The 17,953-nt window shown below is 44.5% G+C and overlaps 1 protein-coding gene across 4 annotated transcripts in view; it reads right to left on the bottom strand.

Moving 5' to 3' along the window:
* Nucleotides 1–17,953, bottom strand: part of ZNF106 (zinc finger protein 106) — a 361,275-nt gene that overhangs the window by 113,442 nt on the left and 229,880 nt on the right. For 2 of the 4 annotated variants that reach the window (XM_063947828.1, XM_063947829.1), the window contains exons 10-13: nucleotides 5,959–6,270; nucleotides 4,374–5,103; nucleotides 3,835–3,887; nucleotides 3,396–3,541 (exon numbers count right to left, since the gene is read on the bottom strand). In XM_063947828.1, coding sequence (XP_063803898.1) covers nucleotides 3,396–3,541; nucleotides 3,835–3,887; nucleotides 4,374–5,103; nucleotides 5,959–6,270 — 1,241 coding nt within the window. The remainder of the gene's footprint in view (nucleotides 1–3,395; nucleotides 3,542–3,834; nucleotides 3,888–4,373; nucleotides 5,104–5,958; nucleotides 6,271–17,953) is intronic. The other 2 variants (XM_063947830.1, XM_063947831.1) reach the window with 2 other exon arrangements.

The raw sequence follows: 17,953 nt of genomic DNA, 5'->3' as shown, positions 1-17,953 counted from the left end.
GTTTTCGTCCTGTAAAACAGATTCGAGTTCTGTAAGCCATATTATGAGCGCCTTAGTTACCCAAATGCCAACCAATCCAGGTCTTCACTGGTATGGTTAATTTCTTGGTAAGCTTTGACACTGAAGAATCAACTATTGGTGGATTCTCCCATGTACACGTTACCGAGTCTGGAAAAGGATAACTAGACTTAAATCTGCGAGGTATAGAAAACCGTTTATCTGGATTCTGTCTTGTTTCTACTAACATCTGATTTAGAGAATCCGACACAGGAAAACTTACTGGCGTCTTCCGTCGTTTAGTAAATACGACCTGATCATTGGTGAGAGGCTGTTCAGCTTCAGGAAACCTTAGCGACTGCCGTACCGCTCTGATGAGATCATCAATGCCGGAACTGTTAACATCCTCGCCATCTGACTCCACTTCGCCCTCCTCCCCCTCATCGTGTTCCGTGAGGTCTGGGATGGAATCGTCAGAATGCAACATAGCAGACACTGGAAAATCATAAGACATATGAAAATTATCCCGTTTGCCCAAAATGGATTTGGACCGTACGCAAGGTTGAGACGCCTCCGGTAGTTCTGGCGTTCTCACCCTAGACTCAGATCTTAACGTTTCTCGTTCCAGACGAGCCGCGGTCATTTCTGTCTGAAATCTCTCCAGTACATTTACTAACATACCCCACGGAGGGTCCGGTGAGGAAATTGGTTGTAAAACAGGAGGAGAAATGGTATTCTGAACGGAATCCACAAAACATACTTTACATGTGGCAGATCCATCCGGTAACACACTGCCACATACTTTGCAAATATGCTTTTTAGTTTTTGCTGGTGCCTTACTCATTATGGCGACAGACAATACAATACACAAAAAACAGACACTTGCACGACTCAGTAAAATAGCAGTAAGGTGTCTCTGTATATAAATCTGGCCAAGTGCAGTACACGTGGCCAGTACTATGAAATTTGATCCCAAATTCCCACTAACACCCCTGTGCCTCCGGTGGTGTAGAGATGTAAGACAGGAATCTTCTGGAATCACAGAGGAAGACACAGGAAGCATGTTAAAAATGGCTGCCATGTTATACTTATACATATAATCACAGTGCTGTTACATTCACTGATTATACTGTAACATTCCTCTGCTGCTTATTATTATTGTCCCCCATGTAAAGGCTGCCTGCTCTTTTAGCTTATTACCGCGGCAGCGCAGCGTGTGGGCCCCCAGCGGGTATCGTAGAGCGCTATGTGCCTCGTGTTTCCCAGCGGTGGGCTCCTGTATAATAGCGTCAGCTAATCAAGTTAGCGCTGCGGCGGGCGGCAGCCTGTCGATCAGCGGTGCCTGCACGGAGCCTGAGCGGGGAGATCTGCGGTGCCTGCACGGAGGTCTGTGGCCGAACGTGCGGGCGCCTGAGCGGGGAGAGCCGCGGTGCCTGCACGGAGGTCTGTGGCCGAACGTGCGGGCGCCTGAGCCGCCTGAGAGGGGAGAGCTAGCGCGTCATCAAACACTATGTCCCCACACGTCGGGGCGGCAGCGGGAGCTGACCGCCCCGTTTCACATACCTTACTCCTGCAGACGTGCGGAGGCTCCGACGGGGCTTTTCAGTAAGCGCCGGCCAGCCAGTGCAGGAGGATGTGAGGGCTGTGAGGGAGCTCTTTCAGAGAGGCCCGACACGCCCGTGCTGCTATCAGCAGCTGCACTATCCCTGACCCTGCCTTTTGGAAGGGGGAAAGGGATGTGTACAAATAGTAGAAAAAATAAAAATAAAAGTTTCTTCAACAAAACCGTGACTTCAGGTATTAAGCTGCTACCACGTTCAGCACAGAAAAAACACTGGGTAGTGACCAGGGATATGGAGGGGTGGAGTGTTACTAATTTAAATATTCAGTGCTGTTTCCTACGGAAGCCCGTCCATATCCCAAGAGTACTCCAGTGACCCCTAGTGGATGAAAAAGAAATTAAGTATATCCTGTGAAATACCTATATCAAATAATAACCCTGACACACTTAGCCCCCCCCTCAGGGTACAGAATATTGGGATAGCAGTATGAGTGAGACACACGGCGTAGATATCACACAGCAGCTACTGTATATGCACACACACAGTCACATGTACAATGCAGAAATTATGACACACAGTATTGCTGGTCCAGTGCAGTTTTATTAAGTACAGTAGTACTAAGTAAAGCTATATAGGCGTATAGATATATCAATGCACAGTAAAGACTGGATATATATCACAGGGCACTTGTACCAAATAGCCCTGTAGTAATGCACTGTTTCTTAACTAACACTGTCAAAAGACATGTAATATACTTAAGTGTCCTGTAAAATGCACAGCACTGATGATGCAGGCAGCTTTACAGAGGAGACTTTGCCCATGCAGTCCCAGAATCAGCTCAGCATGTAGTGATGGCGCCAAACGCTGACAGGGAGTGATGGAGACAAGAGAGATGCAGCTCCAGGGCGGGAACATTTACTGTAAATGGCACCCTGGGGCTGGGGGAGGGGCTACAGGTCCGAGCCATATTCCCTTGCTGGGACTTCACCACCGTGTACTGTGGGCCCATATTAAAACAAATTATAAAGAATCCGACCTGTGCCCTTGCCCTGGTAGTCTAGTGGGGTCCCTGTACCAACACAGTGTCCCCGCCAGCGCGCGCGGACCGTCACCTGCGATTTGCAGCGGGTCCCGCCTTGGGGATCCTCTACCTCCTCCCTTAATGTGGCCATGCGATCCCTGAGAGCTGCGGTGAGTGTGTGCTAGCTGAAGAAAAAAAACAGAGCCCTCCGCTGTAAGTACCCGGCAACCAGGGTGCGGGAGTATACAGCGCCGCCGGGGGAGGTGATGGAGCTGCAGCATGAGATGTCAGAATGACATCTAGCACTAAGAGTGCCCATACTGCAGCCCTTGAAGTCTTCTATTTCTTCACATAAAAGCTCTTTTCAGGGCTGCTGGAGCAGCCCTCCCTGTTAGTGACCTGCCTGCAGGGCACCAACTTACAAACTGAGCTCCAGTGCCTGGAGGCGGGGATATAGAGGAGGCGGCGCTATGCATCCTGGGAACAGTCAAAGCTTTTTGCCTGTTGGTGCCTCGGATCAAGATCCTACTCTGCACCCCAATGTTTTTCCATGTGGAACCCCTGCAGAAAGATACACGAGGATATAGCCTTTTACTGAAATAGAATAGGGAATGCAATATAATTCAGGTTGAATTCGATGGACTACTAGTCTTTTTTCAACCTCACCGACTATGTTACTATGTTACCAGGGGAAAGCAAATAAAGCAATTATTTGAAGAATCACTATGATTTTTATTATTCATACTTCATTCAGGATTACCAAGAATAGGGGACGGCTCCTATCCTGAATGGATTTTTTTAATGAAATGACTTACCACAAGATTGTATGCCCGCACTGATTTGTCAGCAGAACACGTGTAGAGTATGCCATCAAAGATCTGAAGGGCATTGACAGAAGATTGATGTCCTTCAAAGCTGCCCTCTGTAGGTTCCTCATCTTCCCCAGTTTCTGATGATACTTCTGTTAAAGAAAACCTAGAATGACTCTGAGTATACAGCTGATTATTTTACTTTCCGTCCCAGATTCTTCGATTGCTTCAGTCTGTTTATTCTGCTTGGAAACATCTATACCAGGCTTTCCCAACCTTACTCCTCAACGCACACTAACAGTCCATGTTTTAGTGATATCCATGTTTAAGAACAGAAGACTTAATTAGTGCCTCAGTTATTTTGATTTAACCAGCTGTATCCTGGATATCACTAAAACCTGCACTGTGATCACAGCAACAGTTTTCCAGATCATGATATACTCACCTGAAGAATTCTTTGCTGCTTGGGCGGAGGCTCTACGCTTCTCATTAGATGTGCTGTATTTGACCATATGAAAAAATATATACATATATAAATATTTAAACATTTTTGTTTCAGTATATTCTGTAAACTTACTACAAAAATTGCAGCTAATTTAATGAACATAAACTTTACAAATATTAAAAAAAAATTAATAAAAAATAAATAAAATATATATATATATATATATATATATATATATATATATATACACACACGCATATATATATATATATATATATATACACACACATATATATATATATATATATACATACATATACACACATACAGTGTGGGGGGGTGTGCATATTATATATATATATATATATATATATATATATATATTCATTCATCTTTTTCTTTTCTGTATACTGTACAAAACGGACATGAACCACGCTTCCTTACTTTTTCTACAGAGTATCTCACAGACCCAACACTATCAATGACACCAGTCAGTAAGTAACAAGTGTTTATGTGTAAACATCTTTACTGTTGCTCACCTTCTTATATTTTCTGCTACATAGGTCATACCAAGCTCACTGGTAGAAGTGACTTCATCATTTTTCTCTAAATTTCCATGGCTTGAGCATGCAATGCCTGCATGTTCAATTATAGGTGGGCTGTCTGGTTTTTCATTGTCAGAATGGGAGTCTATTTGCACTACCTCAAACCGAGGGTTCCGGATTTCCATCACCTCTATGTTGGAATCACTGTCATCTTTGTTCATCTCTCCTTCGTGTGATGCGGTGTTCACCTCCTGCTCTAGGGAAGTAGATGTGCTGACTGTTGCTTCCTTTGAAAGTATTCTACACTTTACTTTTCTCACTGGCTTGGTGGAATAGATGTCCTGCTCTGTGTCGCTGTTTTCAGGTATATGGGTAGGACGTAAGGTCTTCTTTTTCCTTAACTTCTTTTTCTTCCCCATTTTAGTCTCTATTGTGATAAGGGTTGACTCAGCGTGCTCAGGGTTGCCTGTTGAGCAGCCTGTTTCTTGTGCAGACATACTGAGTTGAGCGTTTTTTCCTTGAAGGGTAGAAGAAACAGGCCAATAAACTGGGTTGTCGGATTCTGATTTAGGCAAGCTAACAGAAGGTCCTGATAGTGCAGAAACTGCACTTTGATTATCAAGGGACGGTTCCGAATTGATAACTGGAAATTTGTTTGTTAACTCAGATAGAGAAATGGTGGCTGTAATAATTGGATATACAGATTTGTTGTGGCTATTTCCATCTAGCAGAGAAAAACAAGGTTTAAATATATTACTACAGCAGAAATACTATGGCATTTAGTAATATTCAATTACTATTATTTAGAAGCACATTACCAGGATTTTTGTAACAAGTGTTCCAAAAAGTAACATGTCATGTCAAAAGTTCTACAATTTGGAACTTAAACACAGGGTGTCCTATTTTGCTCTATTCACTCAAATAACCTGGTTCATGCTATCTGACTATAGACAGCACAATTGGCTAATTTGTAATAAGATATCCAACTACTTTTTTTTGCATGTTTAAAAGTGACAAGGTACAGAGACTGGGGAATAAAAGCCACAGTGTAATTAACCATTATATATTTTTATTATTTTTCAAGAATTATATCCTTTGTGACTCAGTGATGTGACCGTTAGTAAAATTTATAGTCTGCATCTTCATGAATAGTGACACAGCCGACAAAATAGTTACTCCCTTCGTGAGCGTAAGTGACGAGCGCATTTTCAGAAGTCAGAAAATGGGACTAAAAAGATTGAACAGAGTATTTAAGATTGAAAAGAGACGGACATTATTTTAATTGTGTACATTTATTGTTAAGTTATTAATCATGAAGAAACTTTTTAGGTTTAGGGGAGGTATTAACAAAAATAGCTTTTACATATAGTTTTCATTGTACATTAACTGAGTCGCTTTACATGAAGACAAATGCCCAGGCCCCTAACTCATACTTCCTAGTACCAGATTTGATAATTCATGACATAAATGTCATATCTTTCAGAACTCAGTATAAGTGAAGAAAGTCACAATACTTCATGTAACAAGTGATTACCTTGTGAAACAAGAAGTCACATCATAGTATGAGAAGTTGACATACCATTAGTCTCTGCTGGTGGACCATCCTGTGCTTGTTGTGGAAGTGTGACCATGCTCTCCTTAGTTCTTACAGGTGATACTGGCTCTTGTTTAATGGTTATTGATGAATCAGGAATTTCAGGACCAGGATGGACAGTTCGAGTGTACATGGCGATAGGAGCTGGCAACAGGGAGCTTGCTGGTTGTGTTTGCAGAGAAAGATAGGCTGGAGGCTCCAAGAGAAAAGACATCGGATTTCCAGGATTCACAACTGATGCCTGTGTTGGTGCACCCCCTGTTCCCTCTTCTATCTCATTGGCAGGGTCATAGGTACCTATTTCCAAATGAGAATTATTCTTATTGTTATTTGTAACACGTGACTTACAATCTCTTTGTTTGAACCGCCATGATACTCTGTTTCTGCACACAGGTATCATAAAACACAATACAGGACTTGGAGAGATGACATGTGGATGTGATTCATAGGATCAATAGGAACGCTATTGAAGCCGGTCATGCAAAACTTGGGGAGGAAAGGATCCCCTGAACAAACAGATCTGGTATGCGGTCACATTGAAACGGTCTGTACCACAAACATCTTGGCTACTCCAGAATCACCTCTAGGCCTTTCTTTTTACCTTCCTTAGGACTTGTGGATGCATAGCTATCAGGAAGAACGGGTACATCAAATTAAGACTGCAAAGTAAGCAAAAGACATCTGCAAACAATGCCTCCCTTGACTTTCAGCAGAAGCACAGTGTGGTTAAACCTAGATGTTACCATGTCAACATTGGCCTGATCTCATCTTTCCACACTATGTTGAAAGGAGTCTGGTGAAGGGACCATGCCCTAGGGTGTAGGAAATATACGTTGAGAAAATTTGCTTCCCGTCTTTCCACACTGGGAATAAACACTTGCGCAGTGCCTAGAACAATTTGTTCCATCCATCAAATGATCCTGATGGCAAAAAAAAACCTTGGGGCCTACCTGATGATTGAGGTATACCACTGTTAAGACATTGTCTGACTGGATTTGTATTGTCCTTACTTGTAAAAGCTGTTTCCTCTGACTATTGAACACTGCTCCTTGTTCCAACACATGGAACAAACACTGTTTTGTGATATCCCCACAACCCTGAAGGCAGGTATTTAGGCTCCTAACTGTCAAATCCAAAATGGTAAATGGTTGATGGACCTCTACCACCTGAGGAGCAACTGATGCATCACTGGAGACAGTCTGATAAACTAGCTTGTCAGACTTATGACTTGTTTCAATACAAAACGAGTTTGATCTAGAACTCTGAGTGGAACAAGCAAACTGCATTGGTCTGGAGACCATCTTCACCAAACCCCTCATTCAAAAAAGAACTTTGAGGTTATACGATACTTCATCAGTCCTTTTATGGTCTTGTACTCTGGCAAAAACAAAAATTTGTTGTAGAGTGAAAAGCAACCAAATGAAAACCATTCATTGGGAAGGCGTTATATTGGATTTCTTGTAATTTATGATCCACTCAAAAGATTCTGGACAGTCTCAAGAATATGGCCCTGCAGCAAGGTATTAGAACCCATTTGATCTGCAGATTGTCCAAGCAGAGGTGATGGTCAGCATAAAATTGAAAATGATAGGACTGAATGGTAAGTCTGAAGAAACTAGTATTTCTCCCAGATCAGAACATGCAAAATCACTGCCTTGATGTCTATAGATACCATGAAGTTATCCTGTTGTAAGCCATTTATGACAGACCTCAAAAGAATCAATGCTGAACCTGTCCACCAAAAACTGTATGCTTAGGGACTTCAACTTCAAAATGGACCAAAACAAAAAGGTGTTCGAAAAGAACGTCCACCACTTTTGAACTTGCAGGTCTGGAATGAATAAAACCGAGGAAGTGCTTTCCAGAGTTTACCTTTTAAAAAAAAATTTCTCCCTGAAGGATGGTGGTGAAATATTTATGCAAGACACACTTCAGGAAAGCTATCATGAATCACTGACTTACAATTTGTCTCACACAGGCATCTGAGGTAGAACTGGTTCCAGAAAAGAAGCAGATACGTTCCCACCACAGGGAAACGTAGCATGGTCATCTTTTGGATGATCAGCTGTGCAAGCCCGATTTTGTATCTGCTGAACTTAAACAAGCACGGTAAGGATGTACTGTGAAAAACTAGCTTTCTTTGAGGAATGACGGGAGCATAAGTTTGGGTGAATGAACTTTTTCCTCCTACAGTCTGGTTAAGTTCAACAGGTTCGGGTGTTACCCAATGTATCTGAACACCTTGCACATGAGCTTAACCAAAATGAACAAACCAGATTTGGACCTACCCGACTGTAAAACTCCAAACAGTTGCTCTAAACATTTTAAACCACTTAACTGACTCTTCCTCCTCCCCCCCCCCCCCCCCCCCAACTAAATGTAGTGAATTAGGAGAAGAACATGTATTTAAACTTGTCCAAAAAGGAGATTTATGGTAAGAACCTACCTTTGTTAAATCTTTCTGCGCGGTGCACTGGATTCCACAGTGGTGTAGCGTTGGATCTTGAGCCGAAGCACCAACAGGCTAAAAGTTTTGACTGTTCCCAGGATTCATAGCGCCGCCTCCTCTATATCCCCGCCTCCAGGCACTGGAGCTCAGTTTTGTTAACCAATCCAATGAAAGCAGGTAAGAGAGACGACAACAGTTAGTAGCCACAGCAAACCACATTCTCACGACAGGAGAAGGTACCAGTGGCTAATGCCATACAAATCCAAAGAAGCTAAGTGCGTCAGGGTGGGCGCCCTGTGGAATCCAGTGTACCTCGCAGAAAGACATTTAACAAAGGCAAGTTCTTACCATAAATCTCCTTTTCTGCAGCAGAGTACACTGGTATTCCACAGGGAATAAGATCAGGGATGTCCTAAAGCAGTTCCTCATGGGAGAGGACGCACTGTAGCGGGCACAAAAGGAGGCATCCTGGAAGGCGGAAGTATCGAAGGCATAGAACCTTATGAACGTGTTCACTGTGCACAAATGTTCAAGGGTCACACCATAGCGGGCCGCCCAAGAAGGTCCAACAGACCGAGTAGAATGGGCTTTAATGGTAGCAGGAGCTGGAAGGCCAGCCTGTACATAAGCATGTGCAATCATCATGCTAATCTATTAGCAGGGCAGCAATGTTTGTGAAAACCAAACAGAACAAAGAGAGAATCAGATCTCCGAGGCAAAGCTGTTCTCTTCACATAAATACGGAGAGCCTGTACCACATCCAAAGACCGCTCTTTGGAGGATAATCCTGGAGAGGTAAAGGCCGATAACCGGGGCAAGTGCTAAGAACCGCCTGGTCAAGGTGAAAAATCAGAAAAAGGATGACCAACAGGACAAGGCACCCAAATCTGAAACCTGTCTAGCAGAAGCAATAGCCAGCAAAAACAAGACCTTAAGAGTAAGCCACTTAAGGTCCACAGACTCAAGAGGTTCGAATGGAGACTCTTGTAAGGCATCTAGAACAACCAACAAATACCAAGGAGCCACAGGAGGGACATAGGGAGGTTGAACCCGCAAACCACGCTGTGTGAATGTATTAACATCAGGCAAAGTCGCAATTTTTCTCTGAAACCATATCAACAAGGCAGAAATATGAACCTTGAGGGAGGCCAGGCGAAGGCCTAAATCCAGGCCAAGTTGCAGGAAAGCCAAGAGCTTGGCAGTACTGAACTTGTATGCGTCATAATTCTTAGCCGCACACCAGGTGAAGTAAGAATTCCAGACCCTATAATAAAGCAGAGCCGAAGCCGGTTTACGGGCTTACAACAGTTTGAATGACAGGGTCAGAAAATCCTTTGGCCCTCAGAACTGAAGCTTCAAGAGCCACGACATCAAAGCCAGTCGGGCCAGATCCTGCTAGACACAAGGGCCCTGAACGAGGAGGTCTGGGCGTTGCGGAAGTAGAAGAGGACACTCTATGGAGAGACCCTGCAGGTCTGAGAACCTATGCCGTCTGGGCCACGCTGGAGCTATCAGAAGCAGTATTCCTCCTTCTTGCTTGAACTTCCTTATTGCCCTGGGCAGGGTGACACCGGAGGGAACACGTATGGCAGCCGAAAGTTCCATGGAATTGCCAGTGCGTCCACGAACACTGCATGAGGATCCCTTGTCCTTGCTCCGAAGACCGGAACCCTGTAATTGTGTCAAGGCGCCAGCAGGGCTACATCTGGTAGGCCCTACTTGTCCACTAGGAGTTTAAATACTTCTGGATGAAGGCTCCATTCTACAACGTGTACGTCATGACGACTGAGGAAGTCCGCTTCCCAGTTGAGGATGCCCGGAATGAACACTGCCGATATGGTTGGCAGATGGCGTTCCACCCATTGAAGTATCCTTGACACTTCCCTCAATGCCATGCGGCTTCGAGTGCCGCATTGATGATTTATGTACGCCACTGTGGTGGCGTTGTCTGACTGTACTTGAACAGGCCTGTTCTGTACTAGAGGCAGGGCTAGTGTCGATGCATTGAACACTGCCCGAAATTCCAGAACTTTTATCGGGAGGAGAGATTCCTCCCTGGTCCACCGACTCTGAAGAGAGTGTTGCTCCAACACCGCGCCCCAACCCCGCAGACTGGCATCCGTCGTCAGAAGGACCCAGTTGGAGAACCAGAAGGGACGACCCCTGCTCAATTGCTGATCCTGTAGCCACCAGGTCAGTGAAAGACGAACCCTCCGGAGTTAAGGAGATCATGCGAGTCCTGATCCGGTGAGACAGGCCATCCTATTTGGAAAAAATTAACCTCTGGAGAGGGCAGGAGTGAAATTGAGCATACTCTACCATGTCGAAAGCAGACACCATTAGGCCCAGTACTTGCATCGCCGAGTGTATCGACACACGTGGGCGGGATAGGAAGTGTCTTATTTTGTCCTGAAGTTCCAGGACCTTCTCCGGAGACAAAAACAACCAGTGGGTGTCCAACAATGCCCCCAGGTGCACCATGCTCTGAGCAGGGACCAGGCAGGATTTCTTCAAGTTGATGAGCCACCCGTGGGCTTGTAGGAATTGGACAGTCAGTTCCAGATGACGAAGGAGAACCTCTGATGAGTTTGCCAGGATCAACAAGTCGTCCAGATACGGCAGGATCCTGATGCCCTGATGGCGGAGGAAAACCGTCATGACCGCCATGACTTTGGTGAAAATTCGTGGAGCCATGGTCAGACCAAAAGGTAAGGGCTGGAATTGAAAATGTAGGTTGCCAATAGCAAACCTCAGATATTGCTGATACGACATGGCAATAGGAATATGTAGGTAAGCATCCTGTATGTCCAGGGAGACCATATAGTACTTGGTCTCCAAAGCCAGAACAATAGAGCGAACAGTTACCATACGGAATTTGGAAACTCTCACAAATCTGTTCAAAGACTTGAGGTTGAGAATGGGCCGGGAGGACCCAATCAGTTTAGGGACTAGGAACAGCGTTGAATAGTACACCCTGCCTCTCTGAGCCAGAGTCAACGGCACTACCACTCCTGTATCCAGGAGAGGTTGTACCACCAAATGGAGAGTTTTTGCTTTTACCTGATCCGAAGGGATGTTTGTTGAGCAAAACTGGCGAGGGGGACGTTTCTTGAAAGAGATAGCGTATCCGTGAGTGACGACCCAGGCATCCGAAGTGGTCTGTAACCACACCTGGGCAAACCGTAGAAGTCGGCCTCCCACCCTGGCATCCCCCAGGGGGAGGACCGCCACGTCATGCAGCAGGCTTGTCTGTTTTGGAAGCAGGCCGACAGGCAGCCCAGGAACGTTTAGGTTTGGGCTTAGTGGATTTGGAAGTGCGAGCCTGTTTCGGGTACGCCTGACCCTTTGCTTTACCTGGAGGTCGAAAGGAATGAAAGGAAGTACTCTTAGCCTTCGGAGCCGAAGGAGTAGTACTAGGCAGACATGCAGTCTTAGCTGATGCCAAGTCAGAAACGATCTTGTTGAGATCTTCCCCAAAAAGTATGTTTCCCTTAAAAGGGATCACCTCCAAGGTCTTTTTAGACTCCAGATCAACAAACCAGGACCGCAACCAGAGAATCCTGCGAGCCAGAATAGACGTAGTAGACGCTTTGGCCGCCAGGACACCGGCATCAGATGCCGCCTCCTGAATATAATGAGAGGCTGTAATAATATATGAGAGACACTGTCTAGCATTCACAGGAAAATCAGAAGGTAGCTCCACTTCAACTTCCTGAACCCAGGGCTCAATAGCTTTTGCGGCACAAGCCGCCGCTATAGTGGGCCTATGCACAGGTCCTGCAAGAGTGTAAATAGACTTCAAGCAACCCTCCACATGCTTATCCGTCGATTCCTTCAACGAGGTGACGCTAGTGACAGAGAGAGCAGAAGACACCACCAGACACGTGACTTGTGAATCCACCGGCGGTGGTGTTTTCCAGTTTTTACTTAACTCTGAAGCAAGGGGATAATGAGCTAGCATCTTTTTAGACAGGGAGAATTTCTTTCCTGGATATTCCCAGGATTCCTGACGTATATCAACTAAGTGGTCAGAATGAGGTAAAAATAATTTAGTAACCTTCTGACGCTTGAATTTATCTAGTTTCTTAGCGGTAGCAGGAGGTTCTTCTTCATCAATCTGAAGAATCAACCTTATAGCCTCCAATAGGTCAGGATCATCAACTTGTGTCATCGATTCCTCATCAGAAGCATCTGCATCAGTGTCTGAGGGGTCAGTATATGCGCCATCTTCATCGGATGAAGTATCCGAAACATGTGTGGATTGTGAGGAAGTAATGGCCCGCTTAGATGACCCCTTGGTCCTAGGCGGGCGAGGGTTAGGATTCTGCTTAGTCAAAGATTGATTTACTTGCTGTAACTGCGAGAACAGAGTATCTGCCCATGGCGGATTTACTGCAGGGACAATATGTGGCTGTAATGGCACAGGAGGTCCAACAGGGGGAGCAAGTCTAGTAACTAGCGTAGTCAGTAAATTAGAGAAAGCAGCCCAAGGTGGGTCTTAATGTGCCCCGTTGCTGAAGACTGACTGGGGGGCATAGAACCCCCAGCACCTGAACCCTCCTCTGCAATGTTTTCCTCTGAAAGATCCGTGGCGTCAGCACTGCATGGTGCAGGATCAGCCATGGATTTACAACCTTTTTTACCTACATAATAAGAAAGCGTAACCTTAGGGCGTAACAGTACAATATAAGCAGACAAAGTACATGACAAAAATCCCCTGTATAGTGTGACTGCAGAGCAGAGCACAAACAGAGAATTTAAGAGGTATATGGTGACTGACACACAGAGAAAAATACTAAAATAGTATATCCTGTGAAATACTGTATTATACGAGAACACTGATGAACTTAGGCCCCCCTCAGGGTACAGAATATAGGGATAACAATGTGTGAGATACAAGAAGTATAGACCACGCAGCGGCTATTGGCTCACACACAGTCACATGTACAATGAAGAAATTATTACAAACAATAAAACTGCACTGGACTAGCAATTCTAAGTAACTGTACTACTAAGTAAAGCTACTGTATGTATGAATATAGATATAACAATGCACAGTAAAGACTGGATGTATATCACAGAATACTTGTAAAAAATATCCCTATAGAATTGCACTTGTTCTTAACGAACACTGTCTAAATGACATGTAGAATACTTAAGTGTCCTGTAAATGCACAGCGCGGATGATGCAGGCAGCTTTACAGAGGAGGCATTGCCCAGCAGTCCCAGAGTCAGCGCATCTGTGTGTGTGTAATGGCGCCCAAACGCTGACAGGGAGTGAGGGAGAGAGAGAGATGCAGCTCCAGGGCGGGAACATTTGCAGTAAATGGCGCCTGGGACTGGGGGAGGGGGCTACAGGTCAGAGCCTTATACCCATGCTGGACTTCACCAACGGGTACTGCAGGCCTATGTAAAACGGATTATACCTTAATCCGACCTGTGCCCTTGCCCTGGTGGTCTAGTGGGTCCCTGTACGGCCACAGTGTCCACGCCAGCAAGCTCGGTCCACCTACCATAGGCCGGATCACGATTCCAGCGGGTCCCGCCTGGGGGACCCCCTTACCTCCTCTCTAGACGTGCGGGTATGCGATCCAGTAGAGTGTCGGCCAGTGTGTGTGTGTGTGTGTGTGTGTGTCCTTGAAGTGACCGGAGCCCTCCGCTGTAAGTACCAGACAACAAGGGCGCGGGAGTATACAGCGCCGCTGGGGGAGGTGAGGGAGCGGCCCTTAAAATCTTATTTCAATAAAAGCTCTTTTCAGGGCTGCCTAGCGCAGCCCTCCCTGTTAGCTGGCACTAACTTACAAACTGAGCTCCAGTGCCTGGAGGCGGGGATATAGAGGAGGCGGCGCTATGCATCCTGGGAACAGTCAAAGCTTTTAGCCTGTTGGTTCCTCGGATCAAGATCCAACTCTACACCCCGACATTATTCCCTGTGGAATACCAATGTACCCCGCTGCAGAAATGTTTTTATCCTCCCCAGAGTTGTCTATATCTGTACTGATCTGTGTCACGAGTGCCTTTCTCACGTTTTATCCTGGATGTCATCTCGCAACCTCAAACGTAATATTTCAAAATATTCGTTATGATAAAACTTACCATTGATAACGTTATTTTTCCTAAGTCAACAGGATAACATTGGGATATGATGATACAACAGCAAATATGCACCAATCGGTCAAAGCGTTCGGCTTCTCAGCATGCAACGAGCCCATCCATATATCCCCGCCCCCTGGCCCAGGCAAATCAGTTGTTTTTCCAAAGCTCAAGGCAGGAGCATCATAGAGAGTCCGAATCAGGCGAGAAGAACACACATGCACAACCTTCTGTACAAGAAGCAAGAAGTTAGTGAGTGAAAGGATCCTCAAATCAGGTGTGTCAGGGTGGGATCCCTGTGGACTTAGGAGAAATACCATTATCAACGGTAAGATTTACCATAACGAATATTTTTCTGGCAGGGTCCACAGGTTATCCACAGAAAAACATTGGGATGTCCCAAAGCAATTTAGTGGTGGGGACGCTCCTGATTGGACAGGAGAATCCTTCGCCCGAATTCAGCATCCTGAGAAGGTATCAAAGGCATAATGTCTAATGAATGTGTTAATGGAAGACCATGTGGCTGCTTTACAACTCTGTTCTGCAGAAGCACCACGTTGTGCTGCCCATGACGGACCTACCTTACTAGTAGAGTGAGCCGAGACATTAGCCGGAACAGGGAGATCAGCTTGAGAGTATGTTTCTTAAATTGTCATCCGAAGCCACCTTGCAAGTGTCTGCTTATTAGCAGGCCATCTTCTCTTGTGGAAACCGTAGAGAACGAAGAGAGTGAGTCTTTCTGATGGCACTGGTACGATCCACTTAGATACTTAAGAAATGGACTACGTCCAACGATGCATCTTCCGCGGAAAGGTCCGGCCCTTGGAAGGCCGAGACTACAATTTTTTTGTTAAGGTGAAATTTAGGCACCACCTTAGGAAGATACCCAGATTTAGTGCTGAGAACCGCTCTATCTGGATAAAAAAAAAAAATCAGAAAAGAAAGGCGACATAACAATGCCCCTAAATCTGAAACTCTTCTAGCTGAAGCAATAGCCAGTAGAAAAAAAACTTTAGCTGTCAACCATTTAAGATCCACTCGCTTAAGTGTTTCAAATGGGGCAACTTGAAGGACCTTTAGGACTAAACTTAAGTCCCAAGGCACTGTAGGAGGGAAAAAAAGGAGGTTTAATGTGCAGCATTCCCTGAAAAAAGTGCGCACATCCTGTAGATTAGAAATGTTCTTTTGCAACCAGCCAATACTGACACTTCCACGCTCAAGGAAGCCAAGCAAAGACATTTTCCATTCCTGCCTGAAGAAATGCCAAGACTCTAGAAACTCTGAAAGGCCTAGGGTCAAATTTCCGGTCACTGCACCATTGAATATAGGCATTCCATATTCTGTGATAAATACGAGCTGGGGAAGGTTTCCTTGCTCAGAGCAATGTTTCAATTACCTGTTGTGAGAATCCTCTTGCTTTGAGAATGGAAGTCTCAAGAGCCATGCTGTCAAAAACAGTTGATCAAGGTGCTTGAGATAGCAAGGACCCTGAGAAAGTAGATATGGGCGTTGAGGGAGTAGGAATGGAGCATCCATCGACATCCTCTGCAGATGCGTACCATTGTCTTCTGGGCCATGCTGGAGCTATTAGTATCACGGCACCCCTTCCTTGTTTGGCCTTTCGCATCACCCTAGGTAACAGGGCAATAGGTGGAAACACATAGGGTAGACGAAAGTCCCATCTTACTGACAGGGCATCCACAAAGATCGCTTTGGGATCATTTGTTCTTGACCCATATGCAGGAACTTTGTTGTTCTGATGGGACGCCATGAGATCTATCTCCGGTAACACCCACTTGTCTACCACAGTTTGGAAGACCTCGGGGTGTAAAGCCCATTCGTTTGCATGAATGGCGTGTCAACTGAAAAAATCCGCTTCCAAGTTTAGAACTCCCGGAATGAACACTGCGGACAAGGCTGGAAGATGAAGTTCTGCCCAATTTAACGCGTGACTTAACTTCATTGCTTTTTGACTCCCTAATGGTTGTCCGAGTGGAACTGAACTGGTTTGAACTGAAGGATGTCCTTTGCCTGAAAAAGTGCCATATATATGGCCCGAAGTTCCAATATATATATATATATATATATATATATATATATATACAGATAGATAGATATATATTTATATATTATATATTTATATATTATATATAGATATATATTTATATATTAGATATATATTTATATATTAGATATATATTTATATATTAGATATATATTTATATATTATATATATATTTATATATATTCAATTTAATAAAGAAGGCACTCACCAGACTTGTAATGAATATGCAAAAAGTTGTTTATCAAATCTCACATCAGCAGCTTAATCATGTTTGGTTGACGTTTCGATCCCAAACCGGACCTTTTTCCAGACCAGTGTGTACAATCGTCAGAATCACAAACAAAAGATCTGTTTGGTTGATACATTATTGTAAACACAGTTATAGTCACTTACATTTAGCTTGATATAAGTCACGCTAATATTTGAAGCTATAGTTATTATGATGTAGCGTATTTATATTGCGCTCCGGTATTCACATGAACTTCCGGAAGTGACATTATGTTTAGATGCGGAAGCGCCTTGCGGGTCACCTGCGGCGTGCGTTCCACTGGTTACCCAGTGCTGAACGATGAGGCCGGAAGTGGTAATATGAGAATTAGAGACGGCGGAAGTCTCATGCGGGTCACCGGCGGCGTGCGTTCCACCTGTTGATCTATTCCAAACAGGGATGAGGTGAGCGCAATTACACTATTTTTATGAGGTGCATTTGAAAGGATTAATGTGCATTAATGAGAGGTGAAGTGAGCTATATGTGTTTACTAAGTATAGAATTTGACTGATAGAACATCTTGGATTGTAATTGGTTGTATTAATGGGCAGCCCGCCCATTAATACAACCAATTACAATCCAAGATGTTCTATCTAAGAGGGTATTTGTAGTTCCACACTGAGGGTCATTTGGTTTGTGATGTTGACGATTGTACACACTGGTCTGGAAAAAGCTCCGGTTTGGGACCGAAACGTCGACCAACCATGATTAAGCTGCTGATGTGAGATTTGATAAACAACTTTTTGCATATTCATTACAAGTCTGGTGAGTGCCTTCTTTATTAAATTGAATATATAATGGGACCTTGTGGACACAAGCCTTTTCCCTGGAATTTTGGCACCCCAGCAGTTGACATTGGATATACAGTGAGTGCCACTTCATTTGTTCCGATATAATATATATATATATATATATATATATATATATATATATATATATATATATATATATATACACACATACATACAGGTACCTTTCTTCCTTGGTCCACTGCCCCTGGAAGCAATGCCTTCCTGACACCACTCCCCAGCCCTGAAGGCTGGCATCCGTTGTCACAATTTCCCAATCGGATATCCAAAAGGGTCTGTATCCACCAGGCTAAAGA

This window comes from Pseudophryne corroboree, chromosome 12 (assembly GCF_028390025.1).
Source record: "Pseudophryne corroboree isolate aPseCor3 chromosome 12, aPseCor3.hap2, whole genome shotgun sequence".
NCBI lineage: Eukaryota > Metazoa > Chordata > Amphibia > Anura > Myobatrachidae > Pseudophryne > Pseudophryne corroboree.
Note: the sequence above shows the minus strand (reverse complement) of the source record. Positions and strands in the feature narration are given on the sequence as shown.